We start from the raw sequence: 24,114 nt of genomic DNA, 5'->3' as shown, positions 1-24,114 counted from the left end.
CATAAATAAAGGGCTGCTCGAGCACAAAAATAATCTAGACAGTAACAAGGGACTATCTTACCTAGTAAGCCACGGCAAGAAGTGTGAAACAGTAAAAAAGAAGAAGGGAATTTGCACCGCTTATGGCGAAGAACAGATTTACTTTACAAGCACTACGATTCAGACAACGCGGGAAATTATGGAAGCCTTAAATATCAATCAAGACTCAAAATGTATAAGCAAACCATCTGTCACTCTAAATGAAAAAGAGGTAGCTTTTATTGGCGACCTTTGAATGTCGCACGTGTCTTTGCCTTTTGGTTTGGTTTTATCAACGTCAGTGTGACGTAGAATGTACTGTCTCTCCTTTAAAGGCGCCAATTTGTGGCATTAAAAACTTAGTTGAGAGTCAGCGCTCGTCCCGTGTCTTTCTCGTTCTTGTCTACCGTTGTTCGCGCTGTTTTACAGTTATGATTGTGTGTGCAGCCCCAACTGGGCAAGGTGTTCTTTTTGAACCTAGAGCCCACCTGCCGTTGCAGGTGACTTCAAATTCCCCACAAGGGACCGATTTTGGTACCATGCAGACACGCTCGCCTTCCAACTCCACTACGGCCTATGTGGGACCTACAGCGGTTTAGCTATAGGCGGCCTCATTTCGGCTTCACGAAGGATTGCCCAAATTGAGTTTTTATTGATATTGCACTTGCCCGCAAGTAAACTTTAAGGGGCCGAGTGCGACAGCATGTAATCATGCCCGCTTACGTGCCCCACTACGGCCATTGTATGTCCAATTTGTATCAGTGGGCACGGCGGACCGAGAGCGACCATGTGGCCTAACAGACCATTCTTCTGCCTTGTGCAGGTCCTTGCTTTTGGTCTCGTCGGAAAGCAAATCAACCAAGCTGACGGGCAGATCGACCTTCAAAACCTGCCAGATGCAGTTGCTGATCCACGATCTGCGGCTGCGTCAAGATTATCAAGGAACCGAAGCTCTCTTCTTCCTTTGGCGATACCTTTACTGTTCCGTGATGCACCGACAGCGCCACCATCACGACACGTGACCTCGTCGCTTTGGGATATAAAAGAGCAGCTTCAAGCCTTCGACTTCAGTGGGCACGGCGGACCGAGAGCGACCATGTGGCCTAACAGACCATTCTTCTGCCTTGTGCAGGTCCTTGCTTTTGGTCTCGTCGGAAAGCAAATCAACCAAGCTGACGGGCAGATCGACCTTCAAAACCTGCCAGATGCAGTTGCTGATCCACGATCTGCGGCTGCGTCAAGATTATCAAGGAACCGAAGCTCTCTTCTTCCTTTGGCGATACCTTTACTGTTCCGTGATGCACCGACAGCGCCACCATCACGACACGTGACCTCGTCGCTTTGGGATATAAAAGAGCAGCTTCAAGCCTTCGACTTCAGTGGGCACGGCGGACCGAGAGCGACCATGTGGCCTAACAGACCATTCTTCTGCCTTGTGCAGGTTAGTGCTTACTACAGCTCTGTTAAAAGCGACAACCGTTGTCTTTTGGTCTTGCCGTGCCCACAGCAAGCTGTATTAATGGTGTATGACGTGTACTGCGTATGCTTGCTCCTCTTGAGCGGAGATATCGAGTTGAATCCCGGACCTGACACGGAAGGTTCCAGCACAAATGAACTACTTGAAAAACTGCTTTTGGGACAGAATAAATTAATTGAGGATGTTGCAGCACTTCGTATACAACAAACTAGCATGGAAACACGTCTGGCGGACTGGGAGACTCGATTTACAGAAATGGAGAAACAAGCCGCGCGCGTAGAAGCACTTGAAAGCAGGGTTAAAGCCTTAGAAGCGAAAATTACGGATTTGGAGGATAAAAGTAGACGCTCGAATTTACTGGTTTTTGGGGTACCAGAGGAACCAGAAGAGACAGAGGCTGTACTGCGTCGTAAAGTTCTAACTGATATATTTTCTACCAAGTTACAAATCACGTGCAAGTCTGTAGCCCGAATACATCGGATCGGCAAGAGGGATAAAACGCGGCCAGTAATTTTATATTTTCAAGATTACGAAGAAAAGAAAAGTATCATGCAAAATGCTTTCAAACTCAAAGGTTCTAATACTTCTGTTCAAAACGATTACTCACGAAACACGCTCAGGAAGCGTAAGCTTTTGTGGGACAGTACTTCAGAGGAAAGGGAGCACAAAAGAAAAGTTCAACTAATCAACGAGAAACTTCGAGTCGACAACGACCTTTACATCTGGGATGACGCTAACAACTGTAGGCAAAAAATTGGTAAATATAACAGTGCTAAACAAGACTGACTTCTCCGGCATGATACGAAAGATATGCGCATATTAAATATAAATGCACGCAGCATTGTTAACAAAAGTGATCAGTTAGAGGCTATTATCTTAGGTTACAACCCGCACATCGTTGTTTTGACCGAAACTTGGCTACACAGTGGCATAGATGATGAAGACGTCTTTCCACCATCTTACAGTGTTTTCCGTCGTGACAGATCAACGAGGGGAGGCGGGGTGGCTGTGCTGGTAAAGCAAAACTTATCAGCAACTCTCTTGTGTCAGGCTGATAACATTGAAACTATTAGCCTAAAGATTTCTTACTATGGACATTCATTCTTGCTATTTGCCGTTTATCGAGCGCCTGGCTCACCACCCCAATTCCTGTGTAATTTACGTGAGCATGTCAATTCATTCGTACATAAAAAAATTTTTTTAGTGGGGGACTTTAATCTTCCAGCAGTTAACTGGGAACATTGTTCTTCTAGTGGTGAATTTAGCACTCATGTTAATTATATGCGTGAAATAATCTTATGCCACAATTTGCACCAAGTTGTCAACTTACCAACGCGCGTGCATGGTTCTTCATCATCAATGCTTGATCTTGTCTTCGTGAGCAAAACAATCGAGCATTTTTCAGTATCAATTGAACATGGAATGTCTGATCATGAGATGGTGTACTATTCGTGTCATTTAAAAAAATGTACCGCTAAGAAGGCAAAAACTGTACAAGTGAAGGACTTCACACGTGCCAGAGACGAAAGCGTGTTAGATTACCTCGATTTACACCTAAGCAACTTTCAAGAAAGCAATGTAGTAGAACTTTGGGACAAGTTCAAAAAAATCTGCACTTATTGCATCGAAAATTTCGTTCCAACGAAAACAAAGAAAACAGGAAATGAAAACCCTTGGATAACGCGTGAAGTCATTCACTTGAAAAGAAAAATAAAACGCTTAAGACGACGGAATGCCTCACGAACTACAGTACAGAACTTGCAAGCTACGCTGAGCTCGTCAATTGGGCATGCCAAACGCCATTATTTTAATAACACTTTGCCGCACTTTATTCGTACGGCTCCAGAAAAATTCTGGAAATTTCTGAGCAAAAAGAACAAGGCAGTGGATCAAATAATTAAAGATGGCATCCCCGTTGTCGAAAAGCAGAGTATCGTCGAACACTTTAATGCATTCTTCCACAGTGTGTTTATTAACTCAGAAGAGCTTGCACTTCCCTTTTCACCTTTATCAAATGTATCTCCTGAATTTGTATCCGCTCAAGGTGTGCTTTCTATGATCCTTAATCTAAAAACAAAATCTACCCCAGGACCGGATAACATACCGAATGTTTTTCTGCGCCGATACGCAGAAATGCTGTCACACTTTCTGGTAATTATTTTCGGTGCGTCACTGTCCACTGCAGCCCTTCCCCCTGACTGGCGAACGGCACGTGTAGTACCAGTGCCTAAGAAGGGAGACCCCACAATGATTACTAACTACCGACCAATTTCGTTAACATCATCTTGTTGTAAGATGCTTGAACACGCCATAGCCAACTTCATCAGAGATTTTCTGGAGGACAACAATATACTTTCACCTGCGCAGCATGGTTTTCGTAAAGGATTTTCTACGGTGACACAATTAACAACGGTAATCCATTCCCTTGCTAGAATTTTAGACAAATCCGGCCAGGTGGACGTTATTTTTTTAGACTTCAGGAAAGCCTTTGACCTTGTTTCACACTGTAAGCTTATTGAAAAACTTAAAATGATTAACCTTCCTCCTTTCATTATTAACTGGGTTGCTGCGTATGTCACTGATCGTAGACAGTTTGTTAATATTGATACGTACTACTCCCATGAACTTCCAGTTACTTCCGGCGTTCCTCAGGGCAGTGTGCTAGGACCACTGCTGTTTTTAATATATATTAATGACATTGTGAGCGTTACTACCGAACCCGTCCAAATACGATTGTTTGCAGACGACTGCGTGCTGTTCAGGGAAGTGTCAAGCGAGGATGACCAGATAACTCTTAACAATAATCTACAAAATATTCTTTCCTGGTGTCATTGTTGGGATATGCAATTGAACGCTGACAAAACAGTGTATATGAAAATAACCAAGAAACTTAATAACCTTTCTTTTCCCTATGCCCTCGGGACAGAACCACTAACCGAAGTCAGCGAGTATAAATATCTTGGCGTCACACTAACAAACAGCCTAAACTGAAACACTCACATAACTAACGTATGTGACACAGCTTTTCGGAAACTTTGCCTTCTCCGTCATAAATTGAAACATGCCCCCGCCGAAACTAAACTTTTAGCTTATACATCATTAATAAGACCAAAACTTGAATATGCATGCGTAGTATGGGACCCTTATACCAAATCTAACATTGACGCTGTCGAAAGAATCCAGCGTAAGGCAGTCAGGTTTATTTTTTCGAAGTACCGTACAACTGATTCCCCGACAGCACTAATGAAACAACATGGTATACCGACACTGGAACTGAGAAGAAAAATTCAGCGCTTAAAAGTTATGTTCCTTCTTAAAAATAACCTTCTTGCTCTAACTCCTGATCCGTACATAACACCACTTACTGCACGCCGAACACGACATCGACACGATGACTCTCTAACGCCATACAGCACCAGAACTAATGTTTTTAAATATTCTTTTTTTCCTCGCACGATAACAGATTGGAACAACTTACCTCTGCCTCTTCTAGCCAGTGTTGATTCAATTGAAACCTTGAATTGCTCTTGAATATTTTCTTGTCTGCTTTTTGGTTGCCCAAACTGATAGTGTTTTTGCCTTACTGCAAGTTTCACATTTCATTTCATTCATTGGCTTACTTCTGTTGTTTATGTTTCACTTTCCCAAATGAAGAGCTCGGTTTGCATTTCGTTTAGTCCTTGTTTTGCTCATGTTCTACTGCCCATAGAACAAGTGTTTTGAAATTATTATTTGTTATCTTCGTTCTATACGCTGATGTCATTTGTATGCCCCTCCTGCTTGGGCCGTAAAGGCCTGCAGTATTGAATAAATAAATAAATAAATAAAATAATTTAGATTTAATGTGGGCAGTCTCGTTTCGGATATATGAGGACTTTCCCATAAAGAGCCCACTTTTAGGTTGGATTGCCCTTAAATATTAGACATGCGACCTTTGTGGCCTGGATGCAGGAATGAGCTCTGCACTAGCATGAGCAGCGCTACTATGGGACCCATGCAGGAGGAATAGGGCAAGACCAAATGGGGCTTGCCCACTTTCGCTCCATTGGCAAGCGATGCAGGATTTATGACGGTTGCCGAGCCCAACTTGCCTATATCGTACCTACTGGGGCCACACATTCTGTGCTGCCTAGGTACATTCAGTTGTTTAAAATACATGATCTGAAGTTCCCGATTTTCGATGTTTCAGTGTTTATTTCAGATATGGAAAAAATGCACATTTATTTGCCTAAGGGACTGGCATCTCGAAAAACATGTTACAGAAGATATGAAAAGGCCTGGCCTGACATATTAAGACGTGTCCTTGCAGTTTGGACAGATAATCTCACAATGTTCAAACATTTTGTGGGATATGTTAACATAAATGTCCGACCATACACAAAATATCAAAGGTATTTCAAATGAAAAAAAAATATGAAAACGGAGCACAGAGCTGATGTGGCCGTAAAACTTGTGCCAAGGCTCGAACGATCAGCAGGCTGGCTACTGCGCCCTACTGCCACATTATGCAGATGGGCATCATTCCTCAAGCTCAAGGTCTTGTCGAAGATAAAAATACGAAAAGAAGATTATTATACTCCATATAACAGACATCATGACTTCTAAATAGATACACAACCAAAACAACGAGACAAAGAAATCATTTCAGTTACCTTAATCTCACCGATGTGGTACAGCGGCATGCCGCACAACACCGGCCATGAACAGTGACTCGGGCAACGCAAAGGTATATGTTAGGAAATGCCATCTGCGCCCCTATAGAAGTGTCTCCCTCTTATCTACCGATGCCAAAATAGGCTATGCGTCACTTTGTATCAGAAGGTCGGAGGAACTCTGCCCATGAAGCGATTTCTGAAAAAACTAAAACCCTGCCTGTGGCACTGTCTTCTTGCAAGCCTGAAGAGGCGAGGCAACCACATACCAGGAACGATGTGTGGTGTCACCGTCAAAATCAAAGCGCAGCTCCTTATAGCAACCCGAAAGTCACAAGGCTAGCATCACGGAGCTGAAAAAGAAATCAGCTGACATTACTTTTTGTTACTAAAATGTTAGTAAAATAACACCGTGATCTTAATGCGTTAGAACTGGTGAAAATATTCGAAGTGTCATACAAGATAACCTTCCCGCTACTTATATAAAGGAACATCAAGTCGCAAACATGCGAATAATTACAAAAAATGTAGCAATCTTCCACTACGACAGGAAATGAAACAGGGGCTCTCGGGAGGGTAGCCATCCTAATTAAAACGGTATCGCAGATTGTGAGAATAAGCTATGAATACTGTTTAATGCCATATATTATTGCCTGCAAATATATAGTATCATTAAAGTGTGTCTTTTATGTCCTGAACGCATATTAATGTACTTGATGGTAGAAGAACGTAAGTCAATGATAAGAATCATACCTAGGAGATAGATATTTTAATAGTTTAATAATTGTTTCACAGAAAAGAAAAGACACATAATCTGTCACAATTTCTCTGGGGAGGAAGGTTGGAGTGAAAGTGGAAAGAAAGAAAGCGAAGCTGTAGCGGAGGGCTATGGAGTAATTATTTATTTACCAATCTGGTTTTAGGGTAGATGAGAAAATCTAACACCAGTCCTGGAGTTTCAGATGCTTTTTTTATTAGAATGTTTTTTTTTGCTGAAATCAGGCCAACACTGCTACTTTTGGCCAGGCAGTAAAAGATGGGCTGCTACATGTTTATTTTATTAAAACATCTATTATGACAGATTTGAAATGGAATGCTAGAAAGAGCCTTATAGCAGTTATCATCTGTTTATCATATACAACATCAATTATATTACTGAGCGACGCCGTTGGAAATAACATTAAGCCGATTAGGCGCTCTTGTCACAGAAAGCAACGTTAAATACAAAATGCTCGCATATAATATCACTGCAGCGCTGTAGGATAATCCTCGGTCTTCTGGAGCGGTACGTCAAAGTCATAAATTCTGGTATCCCAAAAGTCGCAGAAAAGCAACAACTTCTAAAAAAATACTATAGAATTTGTGTGGTGACTTTTCACAAATGTATAACATAATTTTTATAATAAAAATAAACCATGAAGACTTTTTGAACTATTACTTTTATTTTTTGCATATCAGAAATAACTGCAAAGATGCATTTCAACCTCAAATGAAACTGTATCTACACCGTTTTCTTCCTTTTTCTACTCGAATAAAAAGGGATGCTTCAAAGAAATGCAGATTGTGGTAAGTACTTCCCATTATTACGTTTTTCGTGAAATAAACCTATTTGTTTCACCTGAGTGCGGGAAAACTTCCAAAAAGGGGTCAGACCAATTTGCAACGCAACTGCACCTATAACGACTAGATGGCTTATATTTGCGCTTTATATTATAGCGAAATATCTACTCTTGGGCTACAGCTTTCTAGACGAGCCAAGCCGCTAAATGGCCTTCAAACCTAGAGAATCAGTTGCGCGCGCATGATATCCTACCACTTGAGCCGCTGGGCCTCACCGCAGCTGCGCTCCTGCTGGCGCTGCTGTGTATTGCCGTTCTCCGAAGTCTCCTGCATCGGAAGTGCTGAGTAAGTGACTAAAAAGAAAACAGCAAAAAGCAAATCAATAAAGGCTTATGTTTTGTTCGAGCTTACAGCGGAATACAAAAATTTAATGACTAAAATTACAGTAGAGACGGTAATACATCATGCGTCCGTCGCGTCATCTGCGGCACGTTGAATTTAACTTGGATATTAGCGAGGCGTAATTGCATTTTCTGAACATTAGGGCTCCGCAACTTCTTTCTCCCCACAGGCTGTCTCTCAGAGGGTTAAACGAGGATTTTCGCTGAGAGGTGGCTCTGAACGTAACCTAAAGGTACCACACATTCACTGAAGACGAGAATTTCATAGTGTAACCATCGTCATACCTTCACCGCTAGGCTGCATTCAAGGCTGGTATTTTGGCTATTAAGAATCAAGAACATCATATTATGCAATCTAATGGGAAACTCCCCTTCCCCTCACTCTAGTAAGATGCTTGTAAATTATTTTAATGCTCTGTATAAAAAAAAGTTACGATCATAAGATTCTAACACACGTTTTAGTGCTGAGTTAAGTGGTGTTATTATACATAGCGCCACAAAAGCGACGGAAATAGCGGGCTTTAAATGCGCTCCTGTTCAACATATTCAACATTCTAAAGATGGCGCAATTGACGCAACTGGCGCGATCAGCAGATTACTGCGAGCAATTTGAATCTATCAAACTATTTTATTTCGTATGAATTTGATTTGTGTACTGCGCTGTATACTCAACAAAATATAGGGCGTTATTTACCAGTTTTTGTAGTGCTTTTTGTTAGTCATGCACCCGGCACTTCCGTTGCTGCAGTTTTCGGGGAATGGCAATGCGGGTCGCTGCTACACCTGGTCACCTGTTTCTCTACAGCCACCTTTTCTCCAATCACGTGACTAGCTGCGTCTCGCAGCGGTGAACTTCGATCTGCGCTCCCTGCACTCTCGTCATGGTCGCGTGATACCCAGGCCACGTGAGTAGCCGTATATAGGCAGTGGCAACTGCATTCGTTCGTAGTTGCTTCGCTGTTAGCGTCGTGATGGAGTGCCTGGACCGAGTGCATGAATGGTTGTCAGCGCTTAAAAGTTAAAGATTATGAGATAAAGAATTTGGATCTGAACACGCCTCCCGCCCCCCCCCCCCCCCCTTTCCGTGTAACTAAAAGTCGGCATGCTAAAAAGGGCTTTTGCTCGTATGATGAGGTATGCAGGGTTAAACGTGGCAATATTTTATTACCACCATTTGTAATTCAGAACCGGTCTCTAGACTGTAACATTTAGTAATTAATGAGATCGCATTCTGAAGCCCGTAATATTCGAGCAGAGGCGCCATTTAAAGAAGGCAAAATAAAAGCGAATATACCCGGCAACTGGGAAAGGTAATATCCCCAGGGTGAATCACCTATTCTCGTAATGATATAAACTTTAGAAACTGGTCTTAGATGGCGGAGGATATAATCACGCTTGCACGTTTATGTGAGCGCTCGTGTGCATAATTGCAATGATTGAACAGCTAAAGCAAATAACAATTTCTATTCACCACCTTTAACTTAGCCCTAAAATCTTTACTGGTATTTTTCAGCATATTCTCCTCCCCCTAATTCATTATGAGCAGGGAAACTGCCTCCAACTTCAGGGTGGAGGAAAGCCCAGATTATGTCGCGCATAAAGGTCGACCTTGCACGAAACATTAGCGCTTTTATCTCAGTTGTAGAGAAAGTAATGGAGACCCATAGCTGCATAAACAAGAACCCGGGTGAAGAAGAGTATGCACCATAAGAAACTCTGAAGAGCGATGGTGCGTTTACGGAAACACAAGGCTTGGCATCCTGTGTATTTATGATATCAGGACCACCTAAATACATAATAAGTAAAGCAAATGTGATCTTATTTCACAAGAAGGCCACTGCAAAAAAAACAACAACTTAAAAATAGGATACGGAGGGTTATTGGAAAATATTCAGCCAATAAAATCAAATACGCATATCTTGGATTTCAGTCTTGACAAGGGCAACATAGGGTCTTCCGATGACCACTGAAGGACCGTTGATATTCACTCAGTAAGTACAGTCGCAGAGACACGCAAGCCTTGGAAAGGCACCAATTACCTTTAGCTTCTGTTTCTGCAAGACATTGTTTTTTTGTTGCGGTCAAGAAGTGAAGGTGTTAAAGAAAGAAGGAAATAATTAAAAGGTTTCGGTTATTTGAAATCCATTTTTTCAGTCGAAACATCAGGAGCAAAGGAAGCGTTGGAAGGCCTGTATGCGGAAGCGGCTCACGCACAAGCACGTGAAAAAGTGACAGATAAAAAAGCAAAAAGAGCCTGAATAAAAGATAATAATTTTGTATTTGAAAGAGTTTTAATCAGGCATTCCTATACATTGAGAAGGAAGCGCTTAGTGTAAACTTACCAAGACAAATTTAGCAAAGCCGTAAGTTTGTTATAATATGGTCTTCAAAAACGAAGTAACAAAATTCGTAACCTCGATCGCACACGCATATGTCTAAGGAAAAACAATGGGAAACAAAAGTGCTTAACAAATTGAAGTACTATACTGTAGTTTGCGAAATACAAAACCTTTGGAAACAGAGGAAAGATCGTCAATTAGGCACTGTAGCCGATTAGGAAAGGAGTCTACGTTACCTGCGTGAAGATCTTTGAGTGAAAAACAAAACTGCATGATGTGCGGGAATAATTGCAGTCTGGGGGATTGGCTGGCAGTCTGTCACTGACGAAAGGTGTTTAACGAGCATATCTCGCGAAAGAAGCATGTAGTAGCTTTCTCTTCCCTATGCTATTCATGTTGAGGCTAACGACGAAAACATCAACTTAGGGCAGCGCAACGAGGTACCAAATTTATCATGAAAAATGTAGTGGTGAAAAAACAAGACAGCAACGTGGCTGATAAAACAACTCAATAAAATGATAGCTCAACTGAAATGAAGAGTAAGTAGTAATCAAAGAAGTTTCCATCCCAAAGAAAGATTACTGGTGCTCGTTTTGGTAACAGATTGGATTCCCAGAGAATGCAAGACAAACCTGACATTAAGCTTTAGAGCGCGTAGTGATCGCGCAGGTTTAGGTCGCTCGAGTAAGAAGTGCCCTAAAATTTGGAAATCGAAAGGGCAATGTACACAGCTAATAGGAAGGCCTGTATTCTGTAGGAGGCCTCGTTTGAATGCTGATGTTTGATGGAAACATGATGTGGAAAAGTGTACCTGGTGAAGTCAACTGATCCTCTGTGGCTGAAATACTGGTGTTTATTTTTATGGCGTTTCAACCACAAAAACTACCCTCAGACTTTCACTGTTATTTTCTATGGGGATATTATTTACGCTATTTCTCGTCACCACCGTCATTGTCACACAATAGATACTGATTTCGCAATACTGACCTAATCTGCATGCGATAGAAGAGGCAAGGATAAATATAGGGGCTCCTCAAAGTTACAAGAGAGCCACGAATTTTATATTCAGTGCTACTTGATTCTTTAGGACGACATAGTATGATACCGGTTTACCCACGAAATGCGCTTGATGGTGTTCGATAGCAGCTAACATTCGCAAGGCTTCTGATAATGTTACTTTTTCTTTGCAGTACTTTTCAGGCAATCTATTACTGATAGCAAGATAGAGCGCAATTTCATTCTTCGTGTGTTTTGCTTTGGTAAAAAATAACCTTGTTTTAGAAAATGGCTAACATAGCATAAAACACTATTCCCATGTAGTACCACAGGCTTGTGTTTCACAAGAAAGTAAAAGATATATACTCGGGGACAGCAGATATGTTTATACACGTACATTGCTGAGGTTGCAATATATCAGCTTACTGCAACGTTCTAAGACAAAGTGAGACCAAGCTAATTAGATTTACAGATAGATGTCCTCTCTTACCAATTATCTGTTCCCATATTGGGTAAATTGGAAACGGGGAATGACGCCTCAAGCACCAATATCTATATAGGCTTTGTGTCATGCATATTTCATTCCGTGCGGCAATGCTTGTTAATATACAAAATATATCCGTGGCTATTTGTTGCATCAGCATTAGCTGACAACCATGGTACTTCTGCTGGAAGTCTTTTTTTTTCGCTTATACATGGTAGTGCTTTCTGACGGAAGCAATTCGAATGTCATTCCGTTCGTACCAGAGTAATTATTCCTTGTCTTGAAATCAATTTTCAACAAGAAAATGTTAAGCTGTAACAATTAAGTCAAATAAATGTTTGCTTATCTTATTCGGCTGATAATAAGTGCTAAACCGTACTCCGTCACAAAATGTGTGCCACCGCGGTAGAAGCTATGATCGTAGTAGATAACCAAACGTCGATCATTAAAATGTTTAGGAATGTGATGATGATGATGATGATGATGATGATGATGATAAACTCTTTATTTACTCCCAAAGAAGGGGAACCAGCTGAAAGACTGGTTGCACTGCTTAGAGAAGGTCAGCAGGGATCCCTTGGGACTCTGCGGCCTCCAATGTGTGCAGAATGAGCTGGCGCTGTTGGGCGAGCGCGGTGTTACGCAGGAGAGACTCCCACGCATCCACTGTAGCTGTATTGTCTGCGTTGTGTCATGTACATGTCCACACCATGAGAATGAATGTGGCCGGTTGTGAGCAGTGTTTGCAGCTAGGTGCAATAACATTTGGGAAAATTTTGTTATATAGCCATGGGGGTTTGGAAAGGTTCCTGTTTGTATTTTGCGCCAATGGACGGCCTCGCGCCGGGATAGTTCCCGGTGCGCAGGGGGCTATAGACACCGTTCGAGCCGATAATGCTGGAGGATGTCCGTGTATGTAACAAGGCGTGAATGAGTGCCTTGGGGAATGTCAGAGGAAGCGGCAGGCTGAGGAAGGTGCTCCGCCCTGTAGCTGAGTTTTCGGTCTAGAGCATGCGCCTGTGCGTTCGCGCTGAGCGCCTCATGAGCTGGGGTCCATATGAGAAGACGAGGTGTAGACGGTAAGGGGATAAATCGGAGGATAGTTTGCGCCTGTCGGGATATACGACCTGCATCGAAGTTACGAATTGCCTCTTGGGAATCGCTAACGACTACTTTGGTGGAGGGGTCGGTCAGAGCTAACGCGATGGCACCCTCTTCCGCGGTGGTAACAATTACGGCGTTGTGCCAGTTTCGGTGCGGTGCCAATGCAACCGCAACCATAGCGGGGCGACTGGGGTGGTGGGAGGCATCTGTGTATGTAACGTCGGGGCGACCGGTAAAACATTTGTGGAGTTGCTGGGCTCGGTCGGTTCTGCGCTCTGTATGATACTCTGGATGCATGCGTTTGGGAAGCGGAGGTATATGAAGACTGAGTCTCTGCTCAGGCGTGAGGTCCCTATACGTAGACGTCGCCCTCAGAGGAGTGATTCCTATCTGGCTCAGTACTGCACGGCCCACATGTGTCAGCAAGAGGCGCTCATACTGGGGAGATAGAGTCGCTTCAATCAGCTCGTCGACTGTGTTGGAGATCCCGAGGATCATCAGTTTGGTGGTGGAAGTGGACATGGGTAGACCCAATGCTGTCTTGTATGCCTTGCGCAGTGATGCATCCAGTCGCTCCCGATCTGTTCGCGTGAGGCGAAGGTAAGGGCAACGTAGGCAATGCGCGTACAAGCGAAGGCTTGTACGAGGCGCAAAAGGTTGGATTCGCGCATGCCCTTATGCTTGTTGGCGACTCTTGAGCAGGCGGTTGACCGGGATTACAGATTGATCTATTCGCTGAACAGTAGTGGCGTTTCCTCCATTATATTGTAGATGAAGGCCCAGGATACGGATTCGGTCGGTACGGGGTATGGGAGCGCCCTGTAGTTGCAGATTGAAGGATGCCGGAGGTGATCTGGGGTGTCTTTCCCGGGTTGGGACAATGATGTATTCTGAATTGTGGCCGAGCAGGATAGGCCGACTGTGGCCAGGCTGGTACCGACGCGATCGATGGCTGTCTGCAGAGTCTCCTGATCTGGCCGTCACTGCCGTGTGTAATCCACAGAGTGAGGTCGTCGGCGTATAGGATGTGGTGCAAGTGGGGGATATCTGCCAAAAGATTGGGCAGGCCAAGCAGCGCAATATTGAACAGGAGTGGGGAAAGCACTGAGCCTTCGGGTGTACCCCGGCTTCCAGGAGAGATGACGGAAGGATCTCCTGAGCCAGTGTCCAGTTGCATTGTGGGGGTGGCGAGAAATTCGCGTATATATGAATACGTTAGTTGTCCCACCCCTAGGGTTGGAGGTTCTGCAGAATGGCTTCGTGTCGGACATTGTCAAAGGCCTTCGCCGCATCTAGACCAACTATGACTTTGGTGTCCAAAGTGCTATGTGTCAGCACCTTATGTTTGAGCAAGAGCATGATGTCTGGGGCCGCAAGGTGTGGTCGAAAACCAAACATCGTGTCTGGAAGTAGGTGATGTTCTTCTAGGTAACGAAGGAGACGGGTCTGAATTACATGCTCCAATAGTTTTCCTACGCAGGACGACAGAGATGTGGGGCGGAGGTTCAAGAGAGTAGGTGGTTTGGCCGGCTTGGGGATTAGCACGAGGGTGGCGCATTTCCACTCTTGCTGGATGGCGCCCCGCTCCCAGCATTTTTGCAGAAAGTCTGTGAGAGCATGAATCGAGGCGTCGTCGAGGTTCCGAAGCATACGGTTAGATATTCAGTCTGGGCCTGCAGCTGAGTTTGTCTTGAGACGATCGAGCTCAGCTCGTACCTCCGCTAAAGTGATGGGATCATCTAAACGGACGTTTTCCTTCCCTTGATAAGGAGGTAAAGATATCACCGGTCCTGGGCGGATGTAGGTGTCTACTTGCTCCTGTTTGAGGGCGTCTGAGGTGCCGGGAAATTGGTGGAAGATACGCTGGAGCTGCTGGCGAGCTTGGAACTTGCTCCCTTCAGGGTTGAGGAGGTGACGGAGTAGTTTCCAGGTGCTTCTGGTGTTAAGAGCCTTAATCATCTGGTCATACATATTGTGCCGGTTTGGCGTGTAAGCTCTACGGCATAATTTTCGATGTTTGCATGGACTCGGGCGAGCAGTCGTCGGAGATTCCGATCCCACTTGCGAATTTGCATCAGGGCCTCCAGCTTGCGCTTGCGGTCCCACAGTTGGGCATAATATCTGTCGCAGTTTGCTACGGAGTCTTCCAGAGAAACTTCAGCAGTGACATCTGCAACTTGGTTGAGGATGTCGATTGACCAAGCGGCGATGTCTGTGATAGGTTGGGAAGAGCCTTGCTCTTTTCGCTTGGCGCGAAAGCAGTCCCAGCTCACCACTTTAGCTGGTCGCGTACGTGTTCAAAGAGGCTCCTGAATGACAATCTCCAGAATGTAGTGGTCGCTTCCGAATGTCGCTTCCGAGCTGCAATCCCCGGTCCCGTAAATGCGAGATCCGGGGTTTTGTCCCGCGAGACGCCCGTTCCTCTTTGAGTGGGTTGAGTGATATCCGTTAAGAGGTTTAGATGGAGTGTGTGTCAATCGTCCCAAAGCAATCGGCCTTTAAGCGTGTCGTAGTGGTAACCCCATGCTTCATGTGGAGCGTTGAAATCACCGAGAATAATTAGAGGTTGCCCTCACGCTAGCTGCTGTACTCGGAGGAAAAGTGACCCGAAGACGGCCTTGGGTGATCGGGGTGGGCTATAGACGTTGAGCACGAAAAGGCATTGCCTGGTCGCACAAGAGGGCCGGGGGAGAATTTCGAGAAGGATATGGTCTGGAAAGTGGAGTCTAGCTCATCTAAGTTAACCGCAAGGTTTCACCTAACTAGAGTAGCCACCTCAGAGTTTGCTCTTCCCAATGTGTATGTCCGATATCCAGCCAATTTCGCATGTTTCCCTGCTTCATGAAGGGGAAAGATCTCTGGTGGGTAGTGTTACCCCCCAGTAGTGCCAGATGGTAGTGTTACCCGAGCGAGCAGCCATGATAAGGTTGGAAGAAGTTCGGAGTGGAGGTCGTCGGGTGATTTGGCGTCTGAACTGGGAGCGGGGTCATGCCTTCATGTTTGCAGAGGGAGTCGATTGCCTTACCAAGAGATTCTAGCTGTAGAGTAAACTGAGAGCTGAGGGTGCGGAAAGAGTTTTCAATATGTTCCTCCAGCGATTGGATACTGCCATGAAAGAAGACGCGCTGTGCTCTGAGGCGCGCTATCTGTGCGTGTATGTCTTCCGTTTGCGTATCGCTTGCGGCAAGAGCCTTACGTTTGTGGGCAGTGCCAGCTGGTGCGGGGGAAGTAGGAGGAGGAGCGTCTAAGCGTTTTTCGATAGTTTCGACTCTATGAACCAGCTGTGTTACGACGACCGTGAGGTGTGTAATGGCTTGTTCGAGTGCGTGAGAAGTGGGAGTCCCTCCTAGCGTACTCACCTCTTGAGGTTGAGCCGGTGGCGGTCTCGGCGGAGCCGGGCCCTGGAGCTGCCCCGGTGGAGCAGGTTGCTGCTGCTGGACGATGCCTGAGTGCCAAAGCGAATTACGTTCATGACGTATTTAATTTTTACACGTTGGCGTCAAAGAGCCAAATTGGCTGTATCGGCATAGGAACAGTAGTTGGTATGCAAGGTGGGCAGTTAGTGTAATTCGCAAGGAGCATTTTGGTGCACTGCACAAAATATTATTCTGGACAGATAACAATGGCTCAGTGGCATTATGAGCCACTCTTGCGAACAACAGTATGCATATTTTCTAAACAGATTGATTCCAAAATGTGATCTGCGTCTTGCGCATAGAATAGAAGAGTTCCGAATATGTCATGTCGCCCGATGTCGTGAAATGTATTGGCTATACTGATGCCAATACTCCTCTTTTTACAAATAAAAGCGATCCACATGCCCTGGGAAAAAAGTCAGTATCTCTTGAACTTAGTTAATACCCTCACGCTGAAAAACATTTTTCTAATAACAACATAATCTTTGCTTTTAAAGCTTGAATTTTATAGAACTCGGTGACTTATTTTTACCCCTCTTTTCCCGCTGGGCAAGGCAAAAAAGATAAACACTCAGATAGGCGATAAAGAGCGCAGGTGTAGGCTCTCGGTAGCTGGTATCAGCTGTTGTCCACAGCTGCCGCCCGCTGTATGCAAAGCAGAGCTTGGTTTGGCAGCACGGAGTAGAACTCTGAATGCAGAGTAGTTGTTGGTTTCTATACTACCGCGGTGAAGGGATATGCTGTACTTGGCTGCGATGGGGTACGCGCAAAGATCTACGCCAACCGAGAGAGCGTGCTTTGCATAAAAGCTATCTTCCGCGCCCGCCACTTAAAGTAGCAATGATCAACGTGAGGCAGCTGCACCTAGAAAGCCTATAGGTCAGATGCAATGACTGTAGACATCGGCGCACCATATCAAAAGAGCCTTACGGCGCGCTGTGTTCGTGCTGCGTTCTCTAATTTAGCACTGAATGAAATGATATTTGCAGGTGCCGAAGCTACACTAGGTCAAATTTTTTAACTTTTGCGATATTAATTGAAAAATAATTCTGCACTGATGAAGTACTTATACTGTTTGTCGTGACATGCGCGCCTTTTTTTGCCGAAGAAGTGTTATCTCCCTAGAACTAAAATACTTACCAGATCGAGTCTCGAGGTAAGAGTGCCCAATTTTCCGGTCACTGCATTGCACTGCGTATCGAGGATCGCATCGTTAGAGTGGCATAGTAGCAGTGCAGTTAAAGGTGCCGTAGGCGAAACTTCACCATTGCTATACCTAAGTAGCCAAAGCGAAAGCGGTGCCACGTTTGGCTCCACCCGCCTTCGTTTCTGTGCGGAAGCCTCTTGGCGAGCTACGGCCACTGGAAGATCGGATTCAGCCTTTCGTCTTCGCAACCTCTAGTCAGCCGACCGTCACGAGGCGTCTCGCCTGGATCACCCATGAAGACTGCTGCCGTTGTATTGCCGAGAGCTGTTGCGATCCGTTGGCACCGCAAAAGCATGCTTAACCGTCATTTAAAGGTTCCAGCTTGTGCCCGTATTTTGGCACCAATTGATATGGCGGAATAAAATAATTACGCAATCAGCTGTCGGGCCCAGCCATCTATGGAAGCATCTGCCAGAGCACATGAGCGCTCTACCTAGCTAGCGCCAAGTCGCCTTTTTTATTTTCAACAGCACCGGAGGCTCTCCAGGCCGAGCGTGTGCCACGGCTCCTGCATAGGTGTGGTTATATGACGGCATAGTTGTGAGGTGACTAGTCAGTGTTGAGCGCACGAGGACCCTTAACCTAGGAGGCAATAAATTACCACGGTTTCGGCTGCGCCACCACCGCCGGTGATGGCGGCTGAGGGATGTCATAGTTGGTACACGGTGTCGCGGCGAAGATCTCAAGGAGGCGAGTACTAAAAGCCTTCGAGTTTACAACTGATACTCGACACCGGGATGGGCGAATTTGCCGTCTCCATGTCAGCGCGTGGGCACACTGTGCCGAGCAACCGTGGAAAGCGGTAGGCTGTAGATGATACTCCCGGTACCAGTACGTTTTGCGAATCATGCGGTAGGCATCAGAAGTCCGAGTGTCGTTTTTCACGTCTTGCATAGTGCGGCTCCGATTTGTACGATATGTTTCCTATTTACTTCATGGCACTGTTACTCAGTATGTTACCCTGCGCTTGATCAGGCTAGCCATGGGTACTATTGTCTAATACTGCCTCATGTTGTTATTTTACAGTCTATTAATTGGCATAATTCTGGCCACCTGCTCTATTGTATTAATTAGAAAAGCCATAATTCTGCAGTGGTTCGTATTTAGCTCCGACATTACAAGTACCTGACTTCCATTTTTTAACGTTGTGTTTCGTTTGCCAGTTTGTGTGATTTCCGAATCGTATTTCTATGATCCTTCCTTTATTTTTGCGTAATTTGAATTTTGTGCTGAGCACTAATTGGCCCTGTCTTATTTCTCGATGTTGTTGACAACCTTTATCCGCTCTCCCTTTGGTGCCACAGAGGCTGTATTTGTCCATATTATTATTCCATCTCCGTAAATAGCGTTCGTGAACTTTTATATTTGGCAGAACTTTTTTATTGGTCCTACAATAGCTGATTTGCATACCACCGTCAATATTAACGAGACGAGTGATGACAGTACTATTGTATGTCAGTTTGATGCTGCCAGCACTCATGCTACGCTGCCTATCGCAGCCATTCGGTCCGCCAAAAGGCTTAGACGTATTGAAGAGCTTTGTATCCCAAGTTCACGTCATGGAGAGCTTCCAAGTAGGCCGCATGCCCCTCGTTACAAATATACAGTGACGTTTTTTTTTCATAGATGGCGCGCTTAAACATTTTGACGGAACATCATGGGATACGTGATGGCAGCAATGTGATGAGGAAGGTCGTTCAAGTCGGCTGCTATTCTAGAAAAGAATGAGATTAAAAAAACGGAAGTACTTGCGCTTGGACGTGAAACTTGAAGAGGGTGGCCGGTGCTGTAAGGAAAGCAATAAGCAGGTGCGTCGACGTATGGTTCCTGATGAAGTGCCGAATAGTAAAACTTTCGAGAAAGACAGAGACTCGCGATGTGAGGGTGCACTGTGTTACGTTTCTCCACCGAGAAGTGGGACAGCTGACGCGGCCACCGCATAGCAACAGGCAGAACCGCCAGCGGATGGGCCATTTCGACGCCGTTCATCGGCCGCGCAACGCTTCCTCCCGCCGACAAGTCTCAGCGTGTTCCTGTGCGTGCGTGTGTGTGCAAAAGCTGGCCAAGCCTGGAGCTCGAGGGAAAGTGCGTCGCCCTCTCCTGTCTGCAGGAGGTGGAGGAGATGAGGTCGGAACACCTGCGATTGAGTCATTCGTCGTGAACCAACATGTTTGGCTCTCCCTTTCCTGTGAGGGTTTACCCTTTCCCTGTGAACTGGAAAAACTATAAAAAGCAGCGGCCGACTCCGCTGAGAGAGAGACTACTTTGACGCGCCGTTGTTACGACGCTAGACACCAGCTGTGTGAGAGTGTCTGTAATCTCTCCGGGTCAGCTTCACTGCCCGTTTTTTCCTGATGTTACAGTAAAGATTGCTTCGTTAAAAGACGCCTCGTCTTTGCTGGCACCTTTGATGCCGTCCGCCGTCCACGGAGCCGCCAGGCTAACGCTACCGAGAGGCCGCGCGCCGCAGCGGTACGCTACCCCGGCACTCGCGACCCAAACGTAACAATTGGTGAACAGCGGTGGGACGACGACGACCAAGCTGTAACCGTGGTTGGAGGGACGAGCCAGGCGATACCGTCGTCCAACAACTGGTGAACAGCGGAAAGCGGAGAGACGAGGACGACCAAGCAGTGACCGTGGTCGGTGAAACGAGCCAGGCCTGACCGAGGTGCAACATCTGGTGGGAAGAGCGGAGATGTCCGAGGCGTGACTCGTGAATCAAAGCAGCTCAGCGGAAAAGGCGGGAGCAGTGCAACGAGCCCTGTGTGATGACTGGTTGCCTGCAGCGGAACGACTGCGTTGGATTCTTGGCTGCGAGGTTTGGTGAGTGCGGGACTTTCTTCTGCTGGGTTTTGCCAGGCTTTTGTTAAGTAGAGAACAGAGCTGGTAATTGTGTTGTCGTTGTTGCTGGGTTAATTGCAGCAAGGCAATAGTAAGCAGTAGAGAAGGCAGCACTCGGAACAGCCATGGGTTTGGATTTGAAGTCGCTGCGCAAACCGAAATTGCTGGAGCTTTCGGAGGAGTTGGGTCTGGATTTGTCAGACAAACTCAGAAAACCAGAAGTGTTAAAGGCTATTCTTGAGTTGAAAGCTGAAGATGACGAGCTTTTGGAATGCCTTGAGATCATTGAAGAACGTAAGGAAAGGCTAGAGAAAGAGGAGCGTGAACGTGAACGTAGGAAACTGATGCAGCTGGAGATTTCAGCACATAGAATGAGCGTGGAAAGGATTAAAGCTTGCAATGCCATTCAGTGTAACGGTTCAATACCGCGAGATGGTCCGTCACCGTTCCTCATTGCCGAGGATGTGGCTGAGTATTTGGCAGACTTCGAGAATGTCTGCAGAAGTAAACGTCTCGAGCGAGATACTTGGGCGCAGAAGTTGGTAGCTCTTCTTTCCGCTGAAGCGTCGGAAGAAATCAAGCGATTGGTTGGCGACCGCTTGAAAAATTACGATGAACTAAAAGAGTCATTGCTGATACGATATCAGATAACGCCTCAGGATCTTCGGAAGAGATATGAGAGCGAGAAACATTGTAACGAGGCATACTTTGATTTGGCCTATCAGTTGAAAGCCGCTGTAAGCGAATGGCTAGACAGTGCGGAAGTTCCGGAGAAAATCGAATTTGCACCGGAGTGTGAGAAACAGCTTGGGGAAGCGGCCGAGCAAGGTGACCGCAGTAGCGAGCCGACCGAGCCTCTAACAGAAGAGCATCGTGTTACCTTGGTCGAGCCACTAGCTGAGACGGTTAGCACAGGCTTAATCGGCGAGAAGTCCGAAGTGACGCCGTTAAGCGAGGTGAACTGCATGCCGACCCAAGTAGCTGTAGGAGATACAGTTCCATCAAATGAGGGTGGGGAACTGGTAATAACTGAACCGCCTCTCAATGCAGAAGCTTGTGTAGAGCGTGGCGGAGAAGGAAACCAGCTAGGAAATGACAGAATTTCGGTTTCCGAAATCAGCTTCGTCGTAGAGCAGGGCACGCAGAAAAACGAAGTGCCGATCAGGGAAACTGCGCAGCCCGCGAGTTGTGATCAGCCAGGGCAGACCGACGAGGAGTGTGCGTCCGCTGTAGAGAGCGAGACTTGCGAAGGCGACAATGAACGACCAGAGCAAAGTCAGAATCGTTCGTGCCCCAATACCACGCTAGGTTGTATTCGCGAAAGCAACCCCGGTGCGAACGCGGACGTGGCACATATGGCCCTCACGCAATCCGAAGCGCCCCAGCTGTCGAAAGAGCTTGATCGTGCGCTGGTTAGCTCTGAGCGAGGCGACGCACTGAGTGGCGAGCCGCCAGAGCAAATGCCTAGAAGGGGGACTGATGCGACTGACGTCAGCCGTTGCTGTTCGGACTTGACTGAAAGTGAGTCATGCGCTGCTGGCCGCGATGCAGACGCGGCGCCGCACTTTGACCACTTCGACGACAACCATGTCCTACTAGCTCCGGTTACTGCTAGAACATTGACCGCTAGCCTGCCAGAGCTCGCGCCGAAAGAAAGTGGGACTAGAGTATTCAAGTGCTGCCGTAGAAAAAAACGGAAAGGCAGGCGCAAGAAAGAAGCGAGAAAGTTGAGGCTATCGCGAAAAAGAAAGCGACTATCCCAAAGGCACAAATGCGCCCGTGCCCAGAAAATGCGTGACTGGTGCGCAACCCGTAAGGAGAGGGATAGGTTGTTCCGAAAAGTGAGTGATTCATGCTCATATGTTTCTTCGCACAGAAACAGGAAGGTAAGGTTGCTCCGTGAAACGGACAACCGAAGTTTTAGTGAAAAGGGTGATCTCAATGGTAACGCCGATGGCTTAAGTCGGAGCCCATAACGTGAGAAGAGGCTTTTATTCACTAGTTGGTGTTTTTCTTCCTGACATAGGATTTTGAATAGCTAGATTGCATTGTATTATTTTTGTTTGAGAATGGTGTTTTTGAAAGCACGAATTTCAAATTTGTGGACGCGTTCCAAGTGCTGCTAAGCTGCCCTTTAATGTAGATGGGGGCATAAGAGGGAAATAGTCTGGCAGAACTTAGTGAAGTTTGTGCCGTGCTTGCTGGCTGACCAGTTGAGTTTTTAGCGTGGTTGTGATGTTGTAGGTTGTCAGAAATCTCTCCTGAAGACAAGTTGCAGAGTGCCTTGGAAACCCTGACTTGCCAAGGACTTCTTCAGGCTGACTGGCTCAAGAGAAACAGAGTCGGACGACCCTGGTTAGCAGCAACATCCCGATCCCTCCGGACAGCGGATGCAGTCCCCTGCCCTTCGGGATCTCCCTTCCCCGGCGGGGCAGTCTGTTACGTTTCTCCACCGAGAAGTGGGACAGCTGACGCGGCCACCGCATAGCAACAGGCAGAACCGCGAGCGGATCGGCCATTTCGACGCCATTCATCGGCCGCGCAACGCTTCCTCCCGCCGACAAGTCTCAGCGTGTTCCTGTGCGTGCGTGTGTGTGCAAAAGCTGGCCAAGCCTGGAGCTCGAGGGAAAGTGCGTCGCCCTCTCCTGTCTGCAGGAGGTGGAGGAGATGAGGTCGGAACACCTGCGATTGAGTCATTCGTCGTGAACCAACATGTTTGGCTCTCCCTTTCCTGTGAGGGTTTACCCTTTCCCTGTGAACTGGAAAAACTATAAAAAGCAGCGGCCGACTCCGCTGAGAGAGAGACTACTTTGACGCGCCGTTGTTACGACGCTAGACACCAGCTGTGTGAGAGTGTCTGTAATCTCTCCGGGTCAGCCTCACTGCCCGTTTCTTCCTGATGTTACAGTAAAGATTGTTTCGTTAAAAGACGCCTCATCTTTGCTGGCACCTTTGATGCCGTCCGCCGTCCACGGAGCCGCCAGGCTAAAGGCACGCTCACACTAGCGGGAAAACGCGCAACGCTGGACGTTCTCCGCGCGCCGCTTCCCGCAGAAACTGGTTTTTTTCCCGCAGGCTGACTTGTTTGACGTTCCGCGGAGCGATGGTGTCGGGAGCTATTTTTCCCGTCCCGCAGAACGGAGTAGCCAATCGGAGCGGAGCACAGACCGTGACGTCAGTCCAAGTTCAATGACTCCCGGCGGTGGCTGCGCGGGCGACGGGAGCATCGCTGGTGTCGCTTGAGTAGCCCGCTCACTTGTGCACGAGAAAAGCGCGTGCTTTCCCTTCGCTCTTGTCACGTGACTACTCTTTCTCGCTCCGCTCGCCTTCGCCTCCTCTACGTTCCACGATAAACGCAGCGGGAAAACGGGCGTAGTGTGAGCGTCCTTCTGAGGAGCTGCGACGCTGCAGCGCCATGAACGTTGCGCCGCTGCGGGAAATTTCCCGCTAGTGTGAGCCTGGCTTTAAGCCAGGCTCACACTAGCAGCGGTACGCTACCCCGGCACTCGCGACCCAAACGTAACAACTGAAAGATGCTGCAGATCTGATTGTTTCTTCAGGAATGAAATGATGACAACGCGTGAGTTGAATGACTGTATAAATTTTACGGCCCTGT

The 24,114-nt window shown here is 46.5% G+C and overlaps 1 protein-coding gene across 1 annotated transcript in view; it reads left to right on the top strand.

Moving 5' to 3' along the window:
• Positions 1–783: 783 nt before the first annotated feature.
• LOC146170802 (uncharacterized) overlaps positions 784–24,114 on the top strand; it is a gene marked incomplete at its 3' end in the record, with an annotated part of 41,772 nt that continues 18,441 nt past the window's right edge. Inside the window, exon 1 of the mRNA XM_084586775.1 lies at positions 784–1,792. Within this exon, the coding sequence (XP_084442901.1) occupies positions 806–1,792 (987 nt within the window). The remainder of the gene's footprint in view (positions 1,793–24,114) is intronic.

Source organism: Amblyomma maculatum, unplaced genomic scaffold (genome assembly GCF_055883805.1).
Source record: "Amblyomma maculatum isolate TAMU_Amacu unplaced genomic scaffold, ASM5588380v1 scaffold_42, whole genome shotgun sequence".
Classification (NCBI taxonomy): Eukaryota; Metazoa; Arthropoda; class Arachnida; order Ixodida; family Ixodidae; genus Amblyomma; species Amblyomma maculatum.
Note: the sequence above shows the minus strand (reverse complement) of the source record. Positions and strands in the feature narration are given on the sequence as shown.